At 51.0% G+C, this 25460-nt stretch overlaps 1 protein-coding gene across 2 annotated transcripts in view; it reads right to left on the reverse strand.

The window, feature by feature from the left end:
- LOC119972603 (solute carrier organic anion transporter family member 5A1) overlaps nt 1–25460 on the reverse strand; it is a 257638-nt gene that overhangs the window by 17532 nt on the left and 214646 nt on the right. For both annotated transcript variants that reach the window (XM_038809568.1, XM_038809567.1), the window contains one exon: nt 3999–4063. In XM_038809568.1, coding sequence (XP_038665496.1) covers nt 3999–4063 — 65 coding nt within the window. The remainder of the gene's footprint in view (nt 1–3998; nt 4064–25460) is intronic.

Here is a 25460-nt window from a genome sequence, read left to right on the forward strand (position 1 = left end):
ACCATGTGTTGCAGAAGCCCAAGGCACAATGTCCATTATACTCTCTTAGGTGTTGGCCATGTATCAGTGCTACTCACCTAGTTAGAGGTTGTGGGATCAAGACACACTCCAGATTATCACAGAATTTACAGTGCAGAAGGAGGGCATTCGGCCCATCGAGTCTGCACCAGCTCTTGGAAAGAGCACCCCACCCAAGGTCCACACCTCCACCCTATCCCCATAACCCAGTACCCCACTCAACACTAAGGGCAATTATGGACACTAAGGGCAATTTATCATGGACAATCCACCTAATCTGCACATCTTTGGACTGTGGGAGGAAACCGGAGCACACGGAGGAAACCCACGCACACACGGGGAGGATGTGCAGACTCCGCACAGACAGTGACCCAAGCCAGGAATCGAACCTGGGACCCTGGAGCTGTGAAGCAATTGTGCTAACCACCATGCTACCGTGCTGCCCTAAATTATTGAGCACAAGCTCTAAGGCTGACAGGGCGGGGCCATCCCGAGGAAGTGACACACTCTAAGAAGTGCCACTGTTTGGATAAGTTGTTAAACATGGGCCTTGCCTGCCTCTCAGGTGAACATAAAAGATCCCATGGCACTATTTGGAAGAAGAAAAGGAGTGTTCTCTCCAGCGTCCTTCCTGATCCATGTTCACCACTCAACCAACATCACAAGAATACATTATCTGACCATTATCATTTATTTTGCTGTTTCTGGGATCATGCAGTGTGAAAATTGCTTGCCAGATATGTCTGGGGGCAGATGGCAAAGACCGTGAATGCCATGGGCCCCACCGGACAGCTTTGCCAGAAGAAGTTGCACAATCTCGTCAGGAAGCCAGCGCCAACCCCGTCGCACACTTCCAAACCCCATCACCCCCACCCGGAAAGCGACCGGACCCCACCCGCTGGCAGTCTGCTCCCACCTTGCATCACCTGCCAGCACCCATACCACCCGCCATGGCCGGGTGCCCTGGCCACCTCCCCCACCATCCCACCTGCCCCACCATCCCCTCCCGCCATCATGCCCACACTACCCCACCTCCCCCACACCACCCCAACCCCGCGATCCAATCATGCTCATGTCTTGTGTCTTACAGGAACACCTGGCGACGAGGCCCGTTTGGTGTCCCCCGCCCTCAACCCCGGGCAGATTCCAGGGACAAGGCAGCAAAGGATAGTGTAGATAGCCCACAAACACCAGCCTGAGGAACCCCGCAGCACTAGTCCGGGGACAAGGCAGCAAAGGATAGTGTAGATAGCCCACAAACACCAGCCTGAGGAACCCCGCAGCACTAGTCCGGGGACAAGGCAGCAAAGGATAGTGTAGATAGCCCACAAACACCAGCCTGAGGAACCTCGCAGCACTAGTCCGGGGACAACACCAACTTTCCATCACAGCTGTCTCCTCTCCAACACCCTCCACCATCCCAGAGACCCTCACCTCGGTTGGGCATGTTAGTGAAGAAGCTCCTGGGGTACTATCTAGTGTGCAGCACACCCCCGTGCAGTGGTACAGCAGGTAGAGGTAGGAACCTCTGAGGGGGCAGACGATCGGAAGGCGGTCCAACCCCAGGGACTGTCTGCCTTCCATACAGGTCTTGGGTCTCTGGAAAGGGGGGTCCCATCAATAATGGACATGCAGACACAGAGCTGGGTTTTGTGCCATCTGCCAGGCCCCCTAGTCGGTGATCCTGGAGGCAATTAGAGCATCCCGGCTCATCGGCCCTGACGCACACATTGTGCAGCCTCCTGTACCTGCCTGGGCTCCATGTCCTGCCCATCCTCCTCATCGGACAAGGCCTGGCTTCATCCCTCTCATCCAGCACGTCGCCCTCCTGCTGCGCAATGTTGTGGAGGATGCAGTAGGCCACACGAGGTGGGAGATCATCGCATTGTTATACTGGAGCGGCCCTCCAGAGCCGTCCAGGCACCTGAACCGCACGTTCAGGACGCCGATGCGCTGCTTGATCACATACCTGTCGTGGGTCTCCACGTCAGTCTGTGGCCTCCAGACAGGCGTCATCAGCCATGACCGCAGCAGATAACCCTTGTCACCCAGGTGCCAATCCCTCATACCGGGGTTGTGCCTCGAAGGTGTCAGGAACTGTTGGGTGTGCCAAGATGAAGGCGTCGTGCACACTGCCCGGGTATCTGGCGCAGACGTGCATGAAGTGCAGCTCATGGTCACAAACCAGGTGCACTTCGGTTTATGAAGACCGGCCAGTCATGGGCCTGTAGGGGGACATGCATCCCATTGATCACACCCTGGACCTGGGGCATCACCACAATGGTGGAGAACCCCACTGCCCTGGCATCCTATTGGGCTCGGTCCACATTGAATTTGATATATTGTGCCGAACAGGCATATGAGGCCTCCGTGACAGTGCAGATGCACCTGTGCATCAAAGTCCGTGCGATCCCAGACAGGTCCCCACTCGGTGCCTGGAAGGATTCTATGTTGTAAACGTTCAGGCGCGACCGCCACCCTGATGGCCACCGGAAGCAGGTATCCTCCCCCATTCCCCAAGGTGCCAGGTGTGTCACGATGCAGCTGACTGTTCCCCTGCTCAGCCGGAGTCGTTGACAGCTTGCCTGGTCCGGCAGGTCCTCAAATGACAGGCGCTGCTGGTACACAGGAGTCCTAATGCGGAGCTTCCTTCCCACCTCCTCCTCGGTTTGTTGGCCGGCTGGCTCTCCATCCTCCATCTGGCCCCATGGGGCAAACTCCGCTACTGCAGGTTCCTCCCTGAGGAGCCCCTGCTTATACAGCCTCAGTGCATACACCCAGGGCTGCGACGGCTAGGATGGATTCCTGATTCGATTCTGAAGTCCATTGTCTGCAGGGAGGGAATGTTGGCATGGTGCAAACTCCTGTGCCCAACCAGGTCAAACGGGGTACACAGTGGTCCCAGCCTACACTGCAGCCCCTACCTCACATGCCCCCTTTCCCCCTCCTCCCCCACCACTGGCCATTCCCCCGGCAATCTGCCATCCGCATCGCACCCTGGCACTGTCGGTGACCAGCACCACAGGGGCCTCTGGACCCCCAGTACCTGTCCCTGCCAGCAGAGGCTCTGGTGGCTGGTGCTAACCATGCCAGCGGTACGCCCTGTGGCCCCTGTCCTGGGCCTCCCTCTAGGGGCTACTGTGGGTGTTTCCCTTTAGCCCTTTGGGTGTGCTGCGTGATGCCTCGCCGATGGGTGGCATCCAGTTGTTGGGGGGGGGGGGGGGGGGGGGGGGGGGCACCCATATGGCCGGTGTCACTCTGCGCAACCATAAGCCATGGTGGGTGGTCAGTGGGCTGCCCAGCGAGAGAAAGGACAACAAATGCAGGCAAGATTCAATCTTTCTTTAAATAAATTTAGGGTACCCAATTCATTTTTTTTCCAATGAAGGGGGAATTTAGCATGGCCAATCCACCTAACCAGCACATCTTTGGGTTGTGGGGTGAAACCCATGCAGACACGTGGAGAATGTGCAAACAGTGACCCAGGGCTGGGATTCGAACCTGGGACCTAGGCGCCGTGAGGCAGCAGTGCTAACCACTGCGCTACGTGGCGCCCAGCAAGTCTTCCTTTCATTGCTCAACACCACTCTATTCTTGACTTTGAACCAAGCAGAAATAATCAAGTTAATAAGGCTTCACAGATCCACAGTCTGCTTTTGTAGCATTTAAATACAAGGGGCGAGATCTTCAGGCTGTTCCCACTGGCGGGATCTTCTGGTTCCAACGATGATGCATCCCTGCTGCGGGTTTCCCGGCAGTGTGGGATGGCTGCAATAGAATTGACAGCAGTGGGATGAGAAGATCCCACTGGCTGCCAACGGCGGGACACCTCCCTCCGCCAAGAAACATGCCGGGGGGAGCCAGAGAATCAGCACATGGTGTTCCACTCTTTTACTTAAAAGGCATTCTAATAATGTTTTAAATCAATGTAACTTTACTAAGTATTCATTATCAGGTTACAAAAGAAACTAGTCACTTACCAAGGGTTCGTAAGAGAACAAATTGCATCCCCAGCGCAAAAGGTCTCTCCTGATCTTCGACAGACCTAAAACAGAAAAATATTTAATGTAATTTGTTCCATTATGTCATGAAAAATCATACTTGTGTTGAGGGCTTTACCCATATCTGATCCTCAACTCACTACACATTCCCACACTGTGGTATTCATTCTAAATACCCAAGGAATATAATCAAATTAAGATCACAAGTTTTCCTCCACTTTTTTAAACAAATTCCTTTCTTGCACCAATTTCCTGCTAAGAGGAAGGACATGTGGCTTGTCCCTGGGTCTCCATCGTTCCTGTCCTGTAGCTGAGGACATGGAGGAGGGAATATTTCCGAACTACTTGATGGACAGTGCTTCACAAATGCTTTCAATTCTTCCCCCAGCAAAATAGACTGGGATCGAGATGTGTTGCTAACCCAATGGACATGTTGAAAGTAAAGGCAGATAGATGTTTCAATGGACTATATTTTAGTAAAAGTGTCGCTTACTCACTGAAAACTAATTAAACCCAGAGCTGTTTGATGGATAATGCTGTCCCTGTAAACAAGATAACTCATTTTTTATTTATCTCCTTTTGTTGCAATCTATATAGATACATCAAAAATAGAAGCAGGAGGAGGCCATTCAGCTCATTGAGCCTGCTCCACCATTCATTATGATCATTAGGTTCAACACCCTGATCCCGTCTTCTCCTCATATCCCTTGATCCCTTCAGCCCGAAAGATATATTTAATCCTTTTTGAAATCACACCAATGTTTTCACCTCAACTATTTTCTGTGGTCGTGAATTCTACAGATTCAGCACTCCCTGGATGAAGACATTTCTCCTCAGCACACGAGCCATCCACTAACTAACCGCATCAGCTCCAAGTCACATAGCAGACTAGAAATTGCAAAATTACATGCTTCACATAGGCATTATAACATTTATTGGCATCCCGGTTTAAAAACTAAAATTAGTCCGCTCAGTTAAAAGGTGAACTAAACCGGCACTTTTTAAAAAGTGAGCCTTCTCTCGGTGCGTTTTGCACAATTGAATGGGTCACTCGGCAGTTAATGGGTCAACTGGATCGGTGTGAGTCTGGCATTGCACATAGATTGGATAAAGGTGGGAGATTTCCTTCCCGAAAGAACATTGGCGAACCTGTTGGGTTTTTACAACAGTCTGAAAAGTTAGTGGTCTCATTTTTAAAAAAACGGTTAACAGCTGTTTATTGCTCCTTTTTCTGAACTAAATTCAGAACATCAAGCTGCCAACTGTGGGATTTGAACTCACGTTCTGTGGATTGCTGATCCAATAAGATAATCAGTATGTGCCCATTGGTGACCAATTGGAAGATTAGGCATGTTGAGGATTCTGACTGCCAGTTGATATGGGGAACAATAAATGGCTGACTGTAATTTCAAAATAAAGGGCAGGTGGAATCAAGACAGTGAAGTTGATGATTGTCATCAGAGCCAAGGGATATCGTTCTCAGCTGTCAGTTCTATTACATTCCAGAAAACTTCTGCTTTCAGCCACTGCGTTGTACCTGGAAGTGTTAGCAGATCAGGAACTTATGGACGTGGCATATCAGCAACTTCCATCATTCGTTTTAGCTTGTGGCTTCCGTACACTTGTTGGTCACTAAGCAGTTCTCTCCTCAACGTGAGGCTTTGTTTTTACAAGCTTCTTTCCTTAAATTGTTTTAAAATTCAATTGTGGGTTCCATGGTAAGCAGCTGAGAGTACAGATGGCAGACATTAATAGGGAGAAGTGAATTTTTCACGGGGGTAGTGGGGGGCATAAAACGCAATGAGCCATTCAAAAGTCCAGGGACCGGAAAATCAAGCCGGAGTAAAGTTCCGCCCTGAGTAATTTTTAATACTTCAAGGAAATTAAATAGGCCTAGTTTTTAAGGCGGGAATGACAGAAAAAAACTGTCAGCATTCACTGTCATTACTGCAAAATGACAGCAACTTCAGGAATTGTTGCAGAGGAGGCCATTCAGCCAGTCATATCTGTGCCAGCTTTCTGCAGGAAAAATGCACCTTGTGCCACTTCCCCACATTTTCCCATTTCACATAATTAGCCAATTCTCTTTTGAAGACCTGGGGCGAAATTCTCCGACCCCCAGCAGGGTCGGAGAATCGCCTGGGGCCGCCTAAAATCCCGCCCCCGCCGTGGCAGAGATCCTCCGCCACCCGGGAAGTGGCGGTGGCGGGAATCACGCCACCCCGATCAGCGAAGACCCTGCGGTGATTCTCCGGCCCGGATGGGCCGAAGTCCCGCCGCTAGGAGGCCTCTCCCGCCGCCGAGGTTTGAACCACCCCTGTAACGCCGGGATCAGCGGCGCGAGCGGGCCCCAGGGTCCTGGGGGGGGGGGGGGGGGGGGGGGGGGGGGGGGGGGGGGGGGGGGGGGGCGGGGGGCGATCGAACCCCGGGGGGTGCCCCCACGGTGGCCTGGCCCATGATCGGGGCCCCCCACTCAGACTCCGGGCCAGTGCCCTGGGTGCACTCTTTCTCCTTCCGCGGCCGCCACGGCCTCCGCCATGGCGGAAGCGGAAGAGAAACCCACACCGCGCATGCGCCGGTGGTGACGTCAGCGGCAGCTGGCCGCTGACGCCACTGCCGGCGCATGCGCCGACCAGCGAAAGCCTTTCGGCCAGCCCTTGCTGCCGGGGGTGCCGGTTTTTTGCGCCAGTCTTCTGGTGCCAACCGCTCCGGCGCAGGGCTGGCCCCCAAAGGTGGGGAGAATGCCCCACCTTTGGGGAGGCCCCACCCCTGAGTGGTTGGCGCCACTCCCCTACGCCGGGACCCTCCGTCAAGCCGGGTAGGGGAGAATCCAGCCCGTAAATTCTCCCCACCTTTGGGGGCCAGACCCGCGCCGGAGCGGTTGGCACCAGAAGACTGGCGCAAAAAACCGGCGCCCCCGGCAGCGGGGCTGTACCAGCCTCCCCGGACAGGCACTGGAATGTGGCGACTAGGGGCATTTCACAGTAACTTCATTGAAGCCTACTCGTGACAATAAGTGATTTTCATTTCATTTCATGGCTAATCATCAGGTTCAGATCCAGCCTTCCCCCAATATCCCTTGATTCCTTTAGCCCCAAGAGCTATATCTAATTGCTTCTTGAAATTACACATTTTGGCCTCAACTACTTTCTGTGGTAGCGAATTCCTCTCTGGGTGAAGAAATTTATCCTCACCTCAGTCCTAAAAGGTTTAACCCTTATCCTCAAACTAACCGACTTAGTTTGTCCTCATATGACAATCCCACCATCCCCGGAATCAGCCTGGTAAACCTTTGTTGCCCTCCCTCCATAGCAAGAACACCCTTCTTCAGTAAGAACACCAAAACCGCACACAATTCTCCAGGTGTGGCTTCACCAACGACCGATACAATTGCAGTCAAACATCCATATTTCCAGACTCAAAACCTCTCACGATGAAGGCCAACATACCATTTGCCTTCTTTACTGCCTGCTGTACCTGCGCACTAACTTTGAGCGACTGATGCACGAGGACACCATGGTCTCACTGAGTATCCACCTCTCTCGATTTACACCCATTCAAATAATAATTGGCCATCCTCTTTTTGCTACTAAAACTGATAACCACATGTTTATCCACATTATACTGCATCAGTCATGTATGTACTCACTCACTCAACCTGTCCAAATCCTGCTGAAGCATCTCTGCAACCTCCTCACAGCTCACCCTCGCACCCAACTTTGTGTCATGTGATACATTTAGTTCACTCATCCAAATCATTAATATATAATGTGAACAGTTGGGATTCTAGCACAGATCCCTGCGGTACCCCACTAGTCGCAGCCCGCCAATCTGAAAAAGACCCATTTATTCCAGCTTTTTGCTTCCTGTCTGCTAACCGGCTTTCTATCCGTCTCAAGACACTACCCACAATCCCATGCGGTTTAACTTTACATATATTTTTAAATTTTTAAAAAATAATAATAATCTCTTATTGTCACAAGTAGACTCACATTGTTCGGGTACACAGAGGGAGAATTTAGAATATCCAATTCACCTAACAGCACGTCTTTCGGGACTTGTGGGAGGAAACTGGAGGTCCCGGAGAAAACCCACGCAAGCAAGGGGAGAACATGCAGACTCTGCACAGACGGTGATCCAAGCTGGGAATCGAACATGGGACCTTGGAGCTGTGAAGCAACAATGCTACCCACTGTGCTTTTTCCAATAAAGGGGCAATTTTGCATGGCTAATCCACCTACCCTACACATCTTTGGTTGTGGGGGTGAAACCCACGCAAAAACGGGGAGAATGTGCAAACTCCACATGGACAGTGACCCAGGGCCAGGATCGAACCTGGGACCTCGGTGCGGTGAGGCAGCAGTGCTAACCACTGCGCCACCATGCTGCCCTTTAACTTTACAGATTAATCTGCTATGTGAGACCTTGTCGAAAACCTTCTGAAAGTCTAAATAAAACATATCCACCGGTTCTCCCTGGTCAACTCTACAAGTTACATCTTCAAAGAATTCTAGTAGATTTGTCACGCATGATTTTCTTTTCATAAATCCATGCTGACTTTATTTGATTACACCACTGCTTTCCAAATGCTGTGCTACGAAATCCTTGATAACAGGCACCAACAACTTCCTTACTACCAACATTCTGCTCACTGGTCTATAGTTCACCGTTTTTTCTCTCCTTTCCTTTTTGACTAGCGGGGCCACATTTGCTACCCCTCAATCTGCAGGAACCATTCCAGAATCCAAAGAGTTTAAGAAAATGACAACCAATGGATCTACTATTTCTAGGGACACTTCCTTAAGTACTCTGATATGAAGATTATCAGGCCCCTGAGATTTGTCTGCCTTCAATCCCATTAATTTCCCCAAAGCCATTGCTTTGCTAATGCTAATTTCCTTCAGCTCCTCACTGAGCCTTGTGTTTCTCAGAACTTCAGGTACATTATTCAAATCTTCCTCTGTGAAGACAAAAGCAAAGGATCGAATTTAGTTCTCAGCCATTTCTTTGCTCCCTGTTATGAATTCCCCCGTTTCGGGGGCAGCACGGTGGTACAGTGGTTAGCACTACTGCCTCGCAGAACCGAGGTCCCAGGTTCGATCCCGGCCCTGGATCACTGTCTGTGGAGAGTTTGCACATTCTCCCCGTGTTTGCGTGGGTTTGGACACCACAACCCAAAGATGTGCAGGGTAGGTGGATTGGCCAAAAGAAAGTTGGGGAAAAAAATGATTGGGTACTCTAAATTTATTTTTAAAAGATGAATTCCCCTGCTTCTGACTGTAAGGGGCCTACATTAGTTTATAATAATTATTTTTCTCTTCAAACACCTATAGAAACTTTTACAGTCAGCTTTTATGTTTCCTGCTAGTTTACTTTCAAATCGTATTTTCGCCTTGTTAATCAATCTCTTCGTCCGCCTTTGCTAAATTTTAAACTGCTCCCAATGCTCAAGTTTTTTGATTTTTCTGGCTAATTTGTATGCCTCTTCTTTGAATCTAATACTATCTCTAATTTCCCTTGCAAGCCACAGTTCCCCTTCCCTGTCTTTTGCTCCTTGATGTTTCTTAATTCCACCCAGACAGATTCCGCATCACCTGTACTAATATCTTTCCTCAATGTCATATCAATGTCTTCTTTAATCAACATTGCAACTCCATCAAATTTTCCTTTCTGTCTGCCCTTCCTAAAAACTGAAGAGCCATGTCGCCATTGCTTTTATTTTGTCAATCACAATAAAACACTGCCTTATGGTTCTAGGTCCTTTCACCATTGGGAACAGTCCACAGGTGTGCAGGTTAGGTGGATTGGCCATGTTAAATTGCTCCTTAGTGTCCAAAGGTTAGTTGGGTTACTGGGTTGTGGGTTAGGGTGGAGGCGTGAGCTTAGGTAGAGTGCTTTTTCAAGGGCCAGTGTAGACTCGATGGGCCGAATTGCCTCCTTCTGCATTGTAAATTATATGATTCTATGATTTTCTCCCTGTCCAGACGCCTCACGATTTTAAATACTTCTGTCAAGTCCTCTCTGAATCTTCTCTTCTCTGCTGCAGATTCTCCAATCTGAGTAACTGACGTTACTCATCGCTGGAAACATACTCGTAAATCTTTTCTACACATGCTCTAATGCCATCACATCACATCCTTCCTGAGGAGTGGTACCAGAACTGAATGCAATATTCCAGTTGAGGCTGAACCTGTGTTTTATACAGGTTTATCGCAACATTCTTTCTCTTGTACTCTACGCCCCTATACATAAATCCAGGAAATCTAGAATCTAGTGAGTCTACGCTTCTCCAGAGAGTGCACTGTTTAGGCTCCTAGAGATTGTAATTAATGGGAAATCTATAAACTGATGAAAACCTGCACTTTTAATGGTGATGGACTCGCTGTAAAAAGCATCAGAAAATTTACACTTTGTTTGATGAGGTGTAATTATTTTATTAATGGCATGTTAACTTCACAATTATCATTAAACATCCTCACTAGCCCTACAAACCTTATTTTACATTTGTGAACTGTCAAGTTTCTTAATCAATCTAATCCTAACATTTATTAGTGTCACAAGTAGGCTTACATTAACACTGCAATGAAGTTACTGTGAGGCATTTATAATTTTAACGTTTTAACATTCTGAACAACAGAGCAGTCCGACACTCGCAAAAATCCCCACAATAACATACCCAAATTCCCCCCGCCCTAACTCCTAACTATCCATATATTAGATTCCCTGCCCTTATTCTTCACTGCCATGTTTCCCGTTCCCCTCCCCTATTCCCCCTCTGCCCCTCCCCTTTCTGCTGACGGTCAGTTTTCCTTAAAGAAGTCGATGAACGGCTGCCACCTCCGAGCGAGCCCCTGTATTGAACCCCTTAAGGCGAACTTAATCTTCTCTAGCCTGAGAAACCCCGCCATGTCACTGAGCCACACCCCTGGGGCTGGATTCTCCCCTACGCGGGAGGGGCGGGATGGAGTGGCGTGAACCACTCTGGCATAGGGCCGCCCCAAAGGTGCGGATTTCTCCGCACCTTTAGGGGCCAAGCCGTCACCTTGAGGGGCTAGGCCCGCACCGGAGTGGTTTCCGTCCCGCCGGCTGGCGTGGAAAGCCTTTGGCGCCACACCAGCCGGGGCCGAGGGAATTTCACCGGCCGGTGGATGTCCGCGCATGCGCGGGAGCGTCAGCAGCTGCTGACGTCATCCCCGCGCATGCGCAGGGGAGGGGGTCACTTTCGCGTTGGATATCGCGGAGGTTATGGCCGACGCGGAAGGAAATGAGTGCCCCCACCGCACAGGCCCGCCCGCAGATGGGTGGGCCCCGATCGCAGGCTCGGCAACCGTGGGGGCACCCTCCGAGGTCAGATCGCCCCCATGCCCCCCCCCCCCCCCCCCAGGACCCCGGAGCCTGCCCGCGCCGCCGGTAAGGGAGGTGGTTTGATTTGATTCATGCCGGCGGGACAGGCATTACAGCAGCGGGACTTTGGCCCATTGCGGGCCAGAGAATCGCCGGGGGGTGCCCGCCGACCGGCGCGGCATGATTCCCGCCCCCACTGAATCTCCGGTGCCAGAGACTTCGGGAGACGGCAGCAGTGAGATTCACTCTCACCCCCCCCGGCGATTCTCCGACCCTCTGCCAGGTCGGAGAATCCAGCCCCTAATTTTGGAGGCTTCGAGTCCCTCCATCCCAGCAAAATTCGTCTCCAGACGTCTCCAGGCATAGGCCAAAACGTCGGCCTTTCTCCCCCCCTGAGCTCCCGGATCTTCCGACACTCCAAATATTGCCACCTCTGGACTCGGAGACACGTTCCCTACCAGGACATGACATCTGAGAATCCCTGCCAAAATCCCCTCAGCTTCGGACACGGCCAAAACACATGTACATGATTCGCCGGACTTAACCCGCACCGCCCACATCTGTCCTCCACCTCCTCAAAAAACCTACTCATCCGGGCCACAGTCATATGAGCCCTGTGGACCACCTTGACCTGGATCAGGCTAAGCCTGGCACACAACAAGGATGCATTGACTCTACCCAGAGCCTTCTCCCAAAGCCCGACTGTAAAATTATTTTCAAGATGATTGAAATAAAGTGAACAGTATTTTTGATTGGTTATTTGTTCATGATTATAAACGTTGAGCTAAACAGTTTGTATTGTCCTCTATGAATACATTGAACATGCCAGTCATATGGAGCAACTTCCTACCTATCATATTGGATGAGACCACCCTGTCCACACCACAATGGCTGTCAAAATGGCAAAAACAGTTTTTCCCATTCCTCCCCGATCATGCCCCTAACTCCTCCCTCCATATCATCACCACCACACATCCACCCACAGAACATGTCTTCTGACAAAAATAGGGGAAGAAAACACCAATAAGGAACTAATGTTGTACATACTTCCTCTCTGACAACAAACATACCTGCCTTCCTTTTAAAAAAAAACAAATTTAGAGTACCCAATTCATTTTTTCCAATTAAGAGGCAATTTAGCGTGGCCAATCCACCTACCCTGCACATCTTTGGGTTGTGGGGGCAAAACCCCAGCAAACACGGGGAGAATGTGCAAACTCCACACGGACAGTGACCCAGAGCCGAGATCAAGCCTGGGACCTCGGCGCCGTGAGACAGCAATGCTAACCACTGCGCCCCGTGCTGTCCTACACCTGCCTTCCTAATGTGATCAAAATCAGTCCAGGAGATCAAATGGACTTAGTGTTAACCTGTACCTGGAAGTGACTGGGACAAACAAAATTGATATGATGCTTCCACTGAAGTTACATCAGCGGGAGTGACTTCAAAGACATTTAAGGACTTTAATTGGCAAGGAGATTACAGAGGTTCAAAAATAATTGAGTAGCGAAAATGGGGGAATTTATTTATCCAAATATAGACCTGAGTAGTAATAGTGTAAAGGGAAGAGTTTCTAAAGTGCGTTTTGGAGGACTTTTTCTGTTAGTATATTTCCAATCTAATGAGAAAGACAACATTATTGGATCCTAATCCAGGAATGAGGTGAGAAGAATGGATGAAGTCTCATTTAAGGGGCAATGATCATGGTATCCATAAGCTTTAGGTTAGCTGGAAAAAATCCTTTCCTTGGATTGTCACCGTGCCATGGTGGAGAAGCTTGAATGTAGGGCCGCACGGTAGCACAGTGAAGCAATGTTGCTTCACAGCTCCAGGTTCCCAGGTTCGATTCCCGGCTTCGATCACTGTCTGTATGGAGGCTGCACGTTCTCCCCGTGTCTGCGTGGGTTTCCTCCAGGTGCTCTGGTTTCCTCCCACAAGTCCCAAAAGACGTGCTGTTAGGCAATTTGGACATTTTGAATTCTCCCTCAGTGTACCCGAACAGGCTCCGGAATGTGGTGACTAGGAGCTTTTCACAGTAACCTCATTGTAGTGTTAATGTGAGCCTACTTGTGACACTAAAGATTATTATTTTTTTTTTTTAAATAATTTTTATTGAATTTTTCAAAATACAAACATTTTAACCCCCCCTACATTTACATTTAAATTATAACAAAACAAAGTCAAACCCCCCTACTTAACAAGACAGAGAAAAAAAAAAATCCCCCCCCCCCCCCTACCCGCGCGTCCCCCCCCCCCCCCCCCCCCCCCCCCCCGCCGGCGAACCGACAGTCAGACCAACTTATCATTCCTAGCAGCGTCCTCGGGCAGGCCTTGCCCGTGCCACCGCCGCTACCGTACTTCCTTCGTCGTTGTCCCCCCTCCCCCCCCCCCCCCTCCCGCCCTCCCCTCCCCTCCCGGGTTGCTGCTGTCATGGCCTCAGTTTCTATCTCTGATCCAAGAGGTCTAGGAAGGGTTGCCATCGCCTGGAAAACCCCTGCACCGACCCTCTCAGGGCGAATTTGATCCTTTCCAATTGGATGAAGTTTGCCATGTCGTTAACCAGGTGTTAACACTCGGAGGCCTTTCGTCCCTCCACTGAATCAGGATCCTCCTCCGAGCCACCAAGGACGCAAAGGCTAATATTCCAGCCTCCCTCGCCTCCTGTACCCCCGGTTCCACCCCAACCCCGAAGATCGCAAGTCCCCATCCTGGCTTGACCCTGGACCCCACCACTCTCGACACCGTCCCTGCCACCCCCTTCCAGAACTCCTCCAGCGCCGGACATGCCCAAAACATATGTGCATGATTCGCAGGGCTTCCCGAACACCTAATACACCTGTCTTCACCCCCGAAAAACCGACTCATCCTTGTCCCCGTCATGTGGGCTCTATGCAGTACCTTAAATTGAATGAGACTTAGTCTCGCACATGACGACGACGAGTTGACCCTCTCCAGGGCGTCTGCCCATGTCCCCGTCCTCTATCTGTTCCCCCAGCTCTAACTCCCACTTATCTTTCAGCTCCTCTACTGGTACCTCCTCCACCTCCTGCATAATCTTATAGATGTCCGAGATCTTCCCCTCCCCGACCCAGACCCCTGATAGCACCCTATCACTCACCCCCCTGTCGGGGAGCGCGGGGAACCCCGCTACCTGTCGTCTGGCAAATGCCTTCACTTGGAGGTACCTGAACGTGTTCCCCGGGGGGAGCCCAAATTTCTCCTCCAGCTCCCCCAGGCTCGCAAACCTCCCCTCTATAAACAAGTCCCTCAGTTGTCTAATACCCGCCCTCTGCCAGCTCTGGAATCCCCCTCCTGTGTTTCCCGGCGCAAATCTGTGGTTCCCTCTTAGTGGTGCCCCTATCAGACCTCCCACTTCCCCCCTGTGTCGCCTCCACTGCCCCCAGATCTTGAGGGTGGCCGCCACCACCGGGCTCGTGGTATACCTCGTGGGAGGGAGCGGCCATGGTGCCGTTACCAGTGCCCCTAAGCTTATGTTGCCGCAGGACGCCCTCTCCATGCGCTTCCAGGCTGCCCCCTCCCCTTCCATCATCCACTTTCGTACCATCGATGTATTTGCCGCCCAGTAATATCCTGAAAGGTTGGGTAACGCCAGCCCTCCACTATCCCTACTCCGCTCCAAAAAGACCCTTCTAACTCTCGGGGTGCCATGTGCCCACACATACCCCATGATACTACTCGTTACCTTCTTGAAAAAGGCCCTGGGGAGGAAGATGGGCAGACACTGGAACAAAAACAAGAACCTCGGGAGGACCGTCATTTTAACTGACTGCACCCTCCCTGCCAGCGACAGCGGCACCATGTCCCACCTCTTAAACTCCTCCTCCATCTGCTCCACCAGTCTGGAAAAGTTCAACTTGTGTAGGGTCCCCCAGTTCTTTGCCACCTGCACCCCCAAATACCTAAAACTTTTAGCTGCTCTTTTGAAGGGGAGCCTCCCAATTCCCTCCCCTTGGTCTCCCGGGTGTATTACAAAGACCTCACTTTTCCCCAGATTTAATTTATATCCCGAAAAGTCCCCGAACTCCGCTAGTATCCCCATTACCTCCGGCATTCCCCCCTCCGGGTCTGCCACATACAACAACAAATCATCCGCATAGAGCGAGACCCGATGTTCCTCCCCTCCCCTTGTCAGTCCTCTCCACCCCCCTGAACCCCTCAGTGCCATCGCCAACGGCTCAATCGCTAATGCAAAGAGTAAGGGAGATAGGGGACATCCCTGCCTAGTACCTCGATGGAGCCCAAAATATTCTGACCTCCTCCCGTTTGTTACCACACTTGCCATCGGAGCTGAATAGAGCAGTTTTACCCACTTGATAAATCCCTCCCCAAACCCAAACCTTTCCAACGTCTCCCACAAGTATTCCCACTCCACCCTGTCAAATGCCTTCTCCGCGTCCAGCGCTACCACTATCTCCGCCTCCCCTTCCACTGCTGGCATCATAATCACATTTAACAATCTCCGGACATTTGTGTTAAGTTGGCGTCCCTTCACGAACCCCGTCTGGTCTTCATGGACTACCCCTGGCACACAGTCCTCTATCCTGGTTGCCAGGACCTTTGCTAACAGCTTGGCATCTACATTTAAGAGGGAGATAGGCCTGTAGGACCCGCACTGGACCGGGTCCTTGTCCCGCTTCAAAATCAAGGAGATCAGGGCCTGCGACATTGTTGGAGGCAGAACCCCCCCCTCGCGCGCCTCATTGAAGGCTCGCACCAGCACTGGACCCACCAAGTCCACAAATTTCCTGTAAAACTCCACCGGGAACCCATCCGGCCCCGGCGCCTTCCCCGCCTGCATCTGGCCTATCCCTTTAATTAGCTCCTGCAGCTCTATCGGCGCCCCCAACCCTTCCACCAGCTCCTCCTGTACCTTTGGGAACCCCAGTTTGTCGAGAAAGTTCTTCATTCCCCCTCTCCTCTTCGGCGGTTCAGACCGATACAATTCCCTATAGAAGTCCCTAAAGACCCTATTCACCTCTTGCCCCTTCTGCACTACATCCCCACCCCTCTCTCTCACTCCCCCAATCTCTCTGGCTGCATCTCGCTTACGAAGCTGGTGTGCCAGCATCCTGCTCGCCTTTTCCCCGTACTCATACGCCGCACCCTGCGCCCTTCTCCACTGCATTTCCGCCTTCCTAGTGGTCAGTAGGTCGAACCTGGCCTGCAAGCTACGCCGCTCCCTTAATAGCCCCTCCTCTGGCGCCGCCGCATATTTCCTATCTACTTCTAGGAGCTCCCCCACCAGCCTCTCCCTTTCCTGCCTCTCCTTCCTCTCTCTGTGTGCCCTTATGGAGATCAGCTCTCCTCTAATCACTGCTTTCAAGGCCTCCCAGACCGTCCCCACCTGCACCTCACCTGTGTCATTCGTACCCAGATAGTTCTCCATGCCCGTTCTCACCCTTCTGCACACCTCTTCGTCCGCCAACAGCCCTACATCCAGGCGCCACAACGGGCGTTGGTCCCGCGCCTCCCCCATGTCCACGTCCACCCAATGTGGTGCATGGTCCGATATCGCAATGGCCGAGTACTCCGTGTCCTGCACTCTCGGTATCAGCCCCCTGTTCAATACGAAAAATCGATCCTAGAGTACACTCTGTGGACGTGGGAGAAAAAAGAATACTCCCTCGCCCTAGGCCTACCAAATCTCCATGGGTCTACCCCTCCCATCTGCTCCATGAACCCCCTTAACACCTCTGCCGCTGCCGGCCTCCTATTCGTCCTGGAACTCGATCTATCCAGCCCAGGGTCTAACACCGTATTAAAGTCCCCTCCCATGATCAGGCCCCCTGCCTCCAGTCCCGGGATGAGGCCCAGCAGGCGCCTCATAAAACCCGCGTCGTCCCAGTTCGGGGCATACACATTTACCAGTACCACACTCTCTCCCTGCAGCCTACCCCTCACCATCACGTACCTGCCCTCCTTGTCTGCCACCACCTCTGCCGCCACAAACGACACTCTCTTTCCCACCAAAATCGCCACCCCCCGGTTCTTGATATCCAAGCCTGAGTGGAACACCTGTCCCACCCACCCCCTTCTCAGGCGGACCTGATCTGCTACCCTCAAATGAGTCTCCTGCAGCATTGCTACATCAGCCTTCAGTCCCTTCAGGTGTGAGAAGACCCTTGATCTTTTGACCGGCCCATTCAGCCCCCTTACGTTCCACGTGATCAGTCGGGTCGCAGAGCGACCCGTCCCTACTCCCTGTCGATTAGCCATGTCTTGTCCCTTGCTCGCCCCGGGTCATCCCTTCTTTTCTGACCCGCTTCCCATAGCGATGGCCCCCCCCCCCCCCCCCACCCCCCCCGGCTCTCCCCTTCTCGTCCCTGGTCTTTCTAGCAGCAACCCGGTGTCCCCCCCCAGTCCCCCCCCCTTTCCCCCCCCCCCCCCCCCCCCCCCCCCTGGCTAGGACCCCTCCTAGCCGCGATGTACCCCACATCGTACTCCCGAGAGTCAGCTGGTCTCCGCTGACCCGGCTGCTCCTGCCACATTCCGACTCCTCCCGGTTCACCCCATCTGCGCCCGTGAAAGATCCCCTTAAAACCCCCGAGAAAGACCCGCATAATCAACCCGCTCCCCCCCGTCCCGTCTCCCCAACTTAACGATATAAATACAAATACCCAATGGCAACTAAATACATAAATACTTAACTACATACTTAAATAACAAAATAATTAACTAACTATCAACTAACAGTGTGCCCAACCATCACCCTCCATCAAACAGTATAAATAACCGCAGATAACCATAACCCGAAAAGAAAAAAAAGAACAAAAAACCCCCCCAAGCACCCAAAGAAAAAGGGTAAGAGGGGTAAATAACTAAGGGAAATTGGAAACGGGAAAAAACACCCCATAAGAAGCCAACGACCCACAATAGAGATTTCAACAGTACAAATATACAGAAACACCCAACAACTCGAAACCTTCAAAATATTCAGAAAAGTCAACCGTTCGAGAAAAAACACCCCAAACCCTCCACGAAACTGTTACCCAGTTCCGACCTGGCCTGAAAAAGAAAAGGGCCACTTGCACAATCAAGAGTCCCCCGGCGGCTACGACCGCCGGTGCTCCCAGGTTTTAGTTCGTGTCCAACTTTTCCTCTTGTACAAAGGTCCAGGCCTCCTCTAGGGACTCGAAATAATGATGTTGGTCCTTGTAGGTGACCCACAAGCGCGCCGGTTGCAACATTCCAAATTTGATCTTTTTCGCGTGTAGCACCGCCTTTGTCCGGTTGTACCGGGCCCGCCGCTTTGCCACCTCCGCACTCCAGTCCTGGTACACCCTTACCGTCGAGTTCTGCCACTTGCTGCTTTTCTCCCTTTTAGCCCACCTCAGGACTTTCTCTCGATCACTTAGCCGCTGGAACCGCACCAGCACCGCCCTCGGGGGCTCGTTTGCCCTAGGCCTCCTGGCCATGACCCGGTATGCCTCTTCCAATTCCAGGGGCGCCGGACCGGCCCCTTCCCCCATCAGGGAGCGCAACATCTCCGCCACATATCCCGGGAGATCCGACCCCTCCAGGCCTTCTTCCAGGCCCAGGATCCTCAAATTTTTCCTCCTCATCCGAGTGTCCAGCTCCTCGAAGCGGCTCTGCCACTTCATGTGGAGTGCCTCGTGCACCTCCACCTTTGCCCCGATGACTGTGGCCTCCTCCTCCCTCGCGGCCATCTCCTGCTGCAGATCTTTAATCGACGCCTCTTGGATCGCCTGGGCTCCCACCAACCTGGTGGCCGTCGCGTTCATGGACTCTAAGAGTTCCACTTTCATCTCCGTGAAAAAACGGAGGAGAGCGGCCTGCTGCTCCTCCGCCCATTTCTTCCACTCCTCCGGTGCACCGCCGGCCGCCATTTTGATTTTCTTCCCCCGCTTTTTTTGGGGAGCTGCTGCCGTTTTTCTTGCCGCTCCACTCCGGGTACCGACCATAAAATCGGTCTAGTTCTCCTCAGGGGACCTTCCCCCACCGGGATTCGTTTTTTCAGCGCCGTTGGGGCCCTCCAATTGGCCCAAAAACACCTTTGTTGCAGGAGCTTCCAAATGTGCGGCTTAGCTAGTCATAGCCGCAACCGGAAGTCCTAAAGATTATTATTATATTATTATTATGTTCTGTTGATCCCGAGAGCAATGCAGTCAGGAGTCTTAAACTCCTGGCAGGGTCACTCATGATGGTAAGGTCGGAGAGCAGGAGCCAGACAAAGCACAATCCAAAACAAGTCCTCAATGGTGGATCAGGCAGAAGATATGCATATGGTATCCATGGCTGTTATGATGGATGAAGGTTCCAGCAGTAGGGAGATCCCCAGTTGCCAAGGTTCCCTTGCCACTGGAATTGGACCTACCCTCTGCCAAGGACCATGTGTCTACTGATGTGCAATGACATACCCACGTTAAAGGATGTGCACCGGGCACCTACCTAGAGGAAGCCAACACCCCCCCACACAGGCAAGCTCTGTGGTGATCTGCATACTGATCAATGACCAGAATCATTGGGAGATGAAGAAACAGCTTCAAAACAAAGATCAACGTTGAGCAGCTTCAAGAGCAAGGCATGCTGGTGAACTTCCAACAATGTTTTCTCCAAAATCTCCAAAGTGTTCATTCTAATGGAATGCAGGAAAACTGAAAAGAGCTGAAGGCAGCCATCACCTCAAGCTGTGAAGAAACCACCAAGACTGGTTCGGCGAGAATGACCCCAACATCCAAGACTACACCAAGAAGAGGAAAGTTTTCTGTGCCTGGAAAAACAACATAACCATCAAAGCAAAGAGGAGAGCTCTTCAATCAGCAATGGCGGAGGTACAAAGAAGAACTAGGGAAATCAAGAACCAATGGTGCACTGAGAAAGCTAAGAAGCTGCAACTCCTCGGCGACAAGCACAAAACCCGGGGCTTCTTCAGTGCCACCAAGGCAATATATACACCCAAGCACCTAGCCTTCAAACCATAAGGCAGGAACCCTCTTTAGAGACAGAGAAAACATCAGCCTTCGATGGAGGGAACACTTCAAAGAGCTATGTTACGTTCATAGATGAGGTTAGGTTTGAGAAATTTCCCCAACAAAGATCTCCCACCAAGCATGCACAAAGTCAAAGCCGTCATTAAATAGGTGAAGATTGGAAAAGCCAGGAAAGGACAGGATTTCAGCGGAGATTTTCAAACTTGGAGGAGAAGAGATCACCTGTTATCTCCATCAGTTGTTCCTGAAAATCGGGGACAGAAAAGAAATTCCTGCTGACCTCAGGGATGCTGTCATCACCACTCTCTTAAACAAAGGAGATAAAGCGGACTGTGGGAATGACCGAAGAATCTCCTTATTCTCCATCGCCGGGAATAGCATTGCCCGAATCCTCACTAGCCGCCTTCTCCCAGTCTCTGAAGAAATCCTTACGGAAAGCCAGTGTGGCTGCTGACCATACCGTGAAACAGCGGATATGATTCCTCCTGCTCAACAAATTCTAGAGAAAAGTCAGGAACAACATCAACCACACTACATGGCCTTCATCAATCCAAGGCTTCTGACTCAGTCAATCGGGAAGAGCTGTAGAAGACCCTGTCAAAGACCGGCTGTCCAGAGAAATTCATCAACAGTCACCGGCTCTTCCATGACAAAATGTTGGCGACAGTCTTCAACGTTAGAAATAAGATCTCCATCTTCATCACCACCATCCTTCACCTTGTCAAGAACAAGTTTCCCAGTGATGTGAACATTGTCTACAGGATGGATGGAAACTTCTTAACCTCAAAGAAAATGACACTGACATTGCTCATGGAACTTCAGTATGCGGATGACAGTGCCATCCCCACTCTCTCAGAAGAGAATCTCTAAGCCATGCTTGACACCTTCACGGGAGCATACAGAAGAATCCACCCCAAGGAAAGATCCGGTGTCGCCCTCTATCAATATCAATAGGGAAACCCTACCAAACGCGAGCATTCCCTACCTGAGTGGCACCTCTCATCTAAGACTGACATCGATGCTGAGATCCAATATTGTATCCAATCCATAAGCATCTCCTTCGAACACCTAAGGGTGAGAGTCTTTGATGACAATGACATTGATGCTGACACCAAGATCCTCATGTACAGGGCAGTCATCCTCACAATTCTTCTCTCCGGATCAAAAGCTTGAACTACGTACCGAAGCCACCTTAAGGCCCTGGAGAGGTGCCATCTGAGACGGATTCCCCGCATCAGCTGGGACGACAGGCGCACTAACATCAGTGTCCTTGAAGGAACCAAGGGCACCAGCATCAAGACCATGATCTTCTCTTCTGGTGACGGCGGGCGGGAGGCAGCCGCGCAACGGAGGGCTCCCGATTGGGAACGGCGTTTTCAGGGCTTTAAGCCCGGTCCCAGGGTCCACGGAGGCGTCAAACGCACGGAGAAGGCGCAGAGGAGGCACAGCAGAAGAAGATGTCAAGGGTCGGTAAGAAAACGGCGGTTAAAAAAGCAGCTGAGGGCACATTGGGGAGAGGAGAGGTCACCACGGGGTCACCAGGGAAAAAGGAGGCTGGAGCACCCTGGGAGGCCGTATTGTTGAAGGCTGAAGAAATAACCAAGGTGATGGCTGCGGAATTCGAAAGGCAGTTTACAAAACACCTGGAGGCGATGAGGAAGGAGATGAGGGAGGTTTTGAGTGTGCTGGTGGAGGAGGCGATTTCCCCGGTGACGACGGCGGTGGCGAGCGCAGTGGTGGAGGTGCGGGCGCAAGGGGAGGCGCTGAAGGTAGTGGAGGAGACGGTGGCGCAGCACGGTGATCAACCTACCTCGATGGGGAAGGAGATGTGGAAGGTGATGGAGGTGAACAAGGATCTGCGAGAAAAATAGGAAGATCTGGAAAAGAGGTCCAGGCGACAGAATTTGAGGGTTGTGGGGCTGTTGTCCGAAGGAGTTGAAGGGCCGAGGCCGACGGAGTATTTTGCCGCAATGCTGGCGAAGCTATTGGGGCAGGGGGAGGATCACTCCCGATATGAACTGGATCGGGCTCATTGGTCGGGGAGGCCTGTACTAAAGGCGAGTGAGCCGCCAAGGGTAGTGACTTTGTGCTTCCATAGGTACAGTGTGAAGGAGGAGGTCCTGTGCTGGGCTAAGCAGAAGCGGGTGGTGCAGTGGGCTGGAGCTGGTATACGTGTATACCAGGACTATACGGTGGAGCTGGTGAGGAGGTGGGCTGCTTTCAACCGGGTGAAGAGGGCACTGTACATCAGCAAGGTGCAGTCCGGCATTGTCTATCCAGTGATGCTGAGGGTGACTTATAAGCTCAAGGACTTTTATTTTGGAACGGCGGAAGCGGCGGAGGAGTTTGCGAAGGCAGAAGGACTGTGGCAGAACTGAGAAATTGAGAAATGGCCATATGCTGATGTAACCTCAGGACTGTATTTTCTTCTTTATTGTCTCTTCTTTTTTGTTTCACTGCGTCCAGGTGTATGGGCTAAAGGAGCCAATGGTGTATATAGTTGGACAAGGGAAGTGATGGGACTTGCACTCAAAGTGAGGGCTCTTTGGGGTGTAGGTGGATATGCGGGATGTGTGTGCTAAAAGGGAATTTCTGGGCTTTCCTAGAGCCGGGCAAGGGGGAAAGGGACCCAGGCGGTGGACTCCACGCTGGACGGTTTAAACCGGCCAGTGAATGGGAGTGAGGTGGGGGAGGGGCTGCGGCCATCGGAGCCTGGCAGAACAGGGTCCGAGTGGTCTAGCCGGAGTGGAAAGTTGGGGGGAAGGAACCAGGGTTGGGGGAGGTGTTTTATAAGAGGCAGCGGGCAGGAGGAGTTGGAAGGGAGGGGGGGGGGTGGTGGTTTACAACTCTTGGGTATCACATACGGTACTCTTTCAGAGGTTGGACGGCGTTGAGTGTGGGGGGGGAGTGGATTCTATGGTGACCATGGGCGGTGTTTCCACCGTGGGAGGGTTTGTTTTATTGGATGCATATATTGGCAGGTGGGCCGTTGTTTGGGGTGGTGGGAGGATGGGATCGTTGTTATTGTTAAGGGGATTGATTTTGTATTTGTTACCGTTTACTGTTTGGGGGTGGGGTGTGAATTTTGGAGGAAAATGTGAAAATGGAGAATAAGAACATTTTTTAAAAAAAGACCATGATCTTCCGAAACCAACTCCATTGGGCCGGCCATGTGCTTACAATGTCAGAGTCTCGGCTGCCAAAACAAACTTTCTTTGCCCAGCTCAAGGAAGGCTCCCAAACAAGAGGATGACAAAGGAAGCATTTCAAAGACACACTGAAGGCTTACCACAAGAAATGCAACATAGGCGTCAATGCCCGGGGGAACGTTGCTCAGAAGAGACCGACTTAGAGGAACCTCTTGATTGAAGGGACATAGTTCTTCGAGGACACCCAACGGCAAGAGGCTGGAACAGAAACCTGAGAAAGGAATATCAGCGATAGAGTCCAAGGACTGACCTCACCTCCTGGAAATATACTGCCAGGTATGTGGGCGAAGATCTAGCTCCAGGATCGGGCTCACCAGCCACACAAGGATTCACAGAGACTATGAACAGTAACAGAGTGTTTCTTAGGTGGACAATCACATTCGTTAGCGAGTGATCACCGAAGAAGAAGAGGCAACAATGATCATGGATCATAAGTTTTAGAGTAGCTATGGAAATATTTAAAGAGAAACCCAGAGTGAATATAATTAATTGGGGAATGACCAATTGTAATGGATGGGAACACATCTGGCCTAGGTAAATTGAAAACAAAGATTGACAGGCAAAACTGTAACAGAACAATAAGCTGTCTTTATCGAGGAGATAATTAAAAGTACAGTTGAGGTGCATTCCCACGAGGGGGACAGTTACAACAAAGTCAGAGCTGCCTGGATGATGAATGAGATAAGAGAATGAGATGCTGCAGTAAAAAGGTGTGTATGACAGATGTCAATTTGATAATACAACTGAGAACCAGGTTGAATGTACAAGGTTCAGAGGAGGTAGTTGGGACAATGGACAAGTTAAAACATTGATAAAGAGGTGTTATTAGAAGGGCAAGCTGTATTGAAGTTGATAAGTCACCAGGACCAGATGAAATGCACTCAAGAATACTGAGGGAAACATGGCTGGAAATTGAGAAGGCACTAACCATAATTTTATCATCCTCCCTAGATACAGGGTGGTGCCAGAGGACTGGAAAATTGTAAATGTTACAGACAGCTTCAATAAACCCGGCAACAATGGGTGGAATGTAATACCCTCCCCCAAGGCATATTTGGAGGGGGAGGAGCATTTAATCGAGTGGGAGGGTACCATGTGGGGGTCTCATCAATGTCCTGCTTCAGCCTGATTAATTCGAGGTCGGAACGGTGATGGCAGACGGAGTCTGAACTTTTTCAACAGAGGCATAGAGTGCAAAAAGCAAGGAAGTTATGGTGAATCTAGGTCAGCCTCAACTGGGGTATTGTACCCTCTTCTGGGCCCTGCACTTTAGGAAGGATGTGAAGGAGGCATTAGAGAGAGTGGAAGAAAAATTTACAAGAGTGATTCAAGGGGTGAGAGACTTCAGTTACAACGATAGATTGACAAAGCTGGGCTTTTCTCTGCAGAGAAGGGAAAGGTAAGAAGAAATAAAGGTGTCCAAAATTATGAGGCATTTGGACAGATTAGATAGGGAGAAACTGACTCTAATGGAGGAATAGTCAAGAACTAGTGGAAAAAACATCTTTATGCAGAGAATGGTTAGGATCCGGAATATACTGTCCGAGAGTGGCTTTCGAAAGAGAATTGGCTAACATTTGCCGGGCTCCAGGAAAAAGGTTGGGGGAGTGGGATTAGCTGATTAGCTCTTACTGAGAGCTTGTACAGATACAATGGGCCAAATGGTCTCTTGTGTGCTGAAATCATTCCATGCTTCTATGATTCTAGAATGTTCGCTAAATGAGCAATGGCCTGTAGATTATCAAAACTTTAGCTTTAGGCAAGTTGGAATGGGAAATACTTGCCCCTGTGCAACTCCTGGATAATTCAGTTGAAAATAATTTCATGGTTAAAAATAAAATGTCAGTGACAGCAATTGCCATGGATACCGTGAGTGGGACACAATAGCTGTTTGTTCTTACATCCTTACTTCATTG

This window comes from Scyliorhinus canicula, chromosome 10 (genome assembly GCF_902713615.1).
Source record: "Scyliorhinus canicula chromosome 10, sScyCan1.1, whole genome shotgun sequence".
In the NCBI taxonomy this organism is placed as follows: domain Eukaryota; kingdom Metazoa; phylum Chordata; class Chondrichthyes; order Carcharhiniformes; family Scyliorhinidae; genus Scyliorhinus; species Scyliorhinus canicula.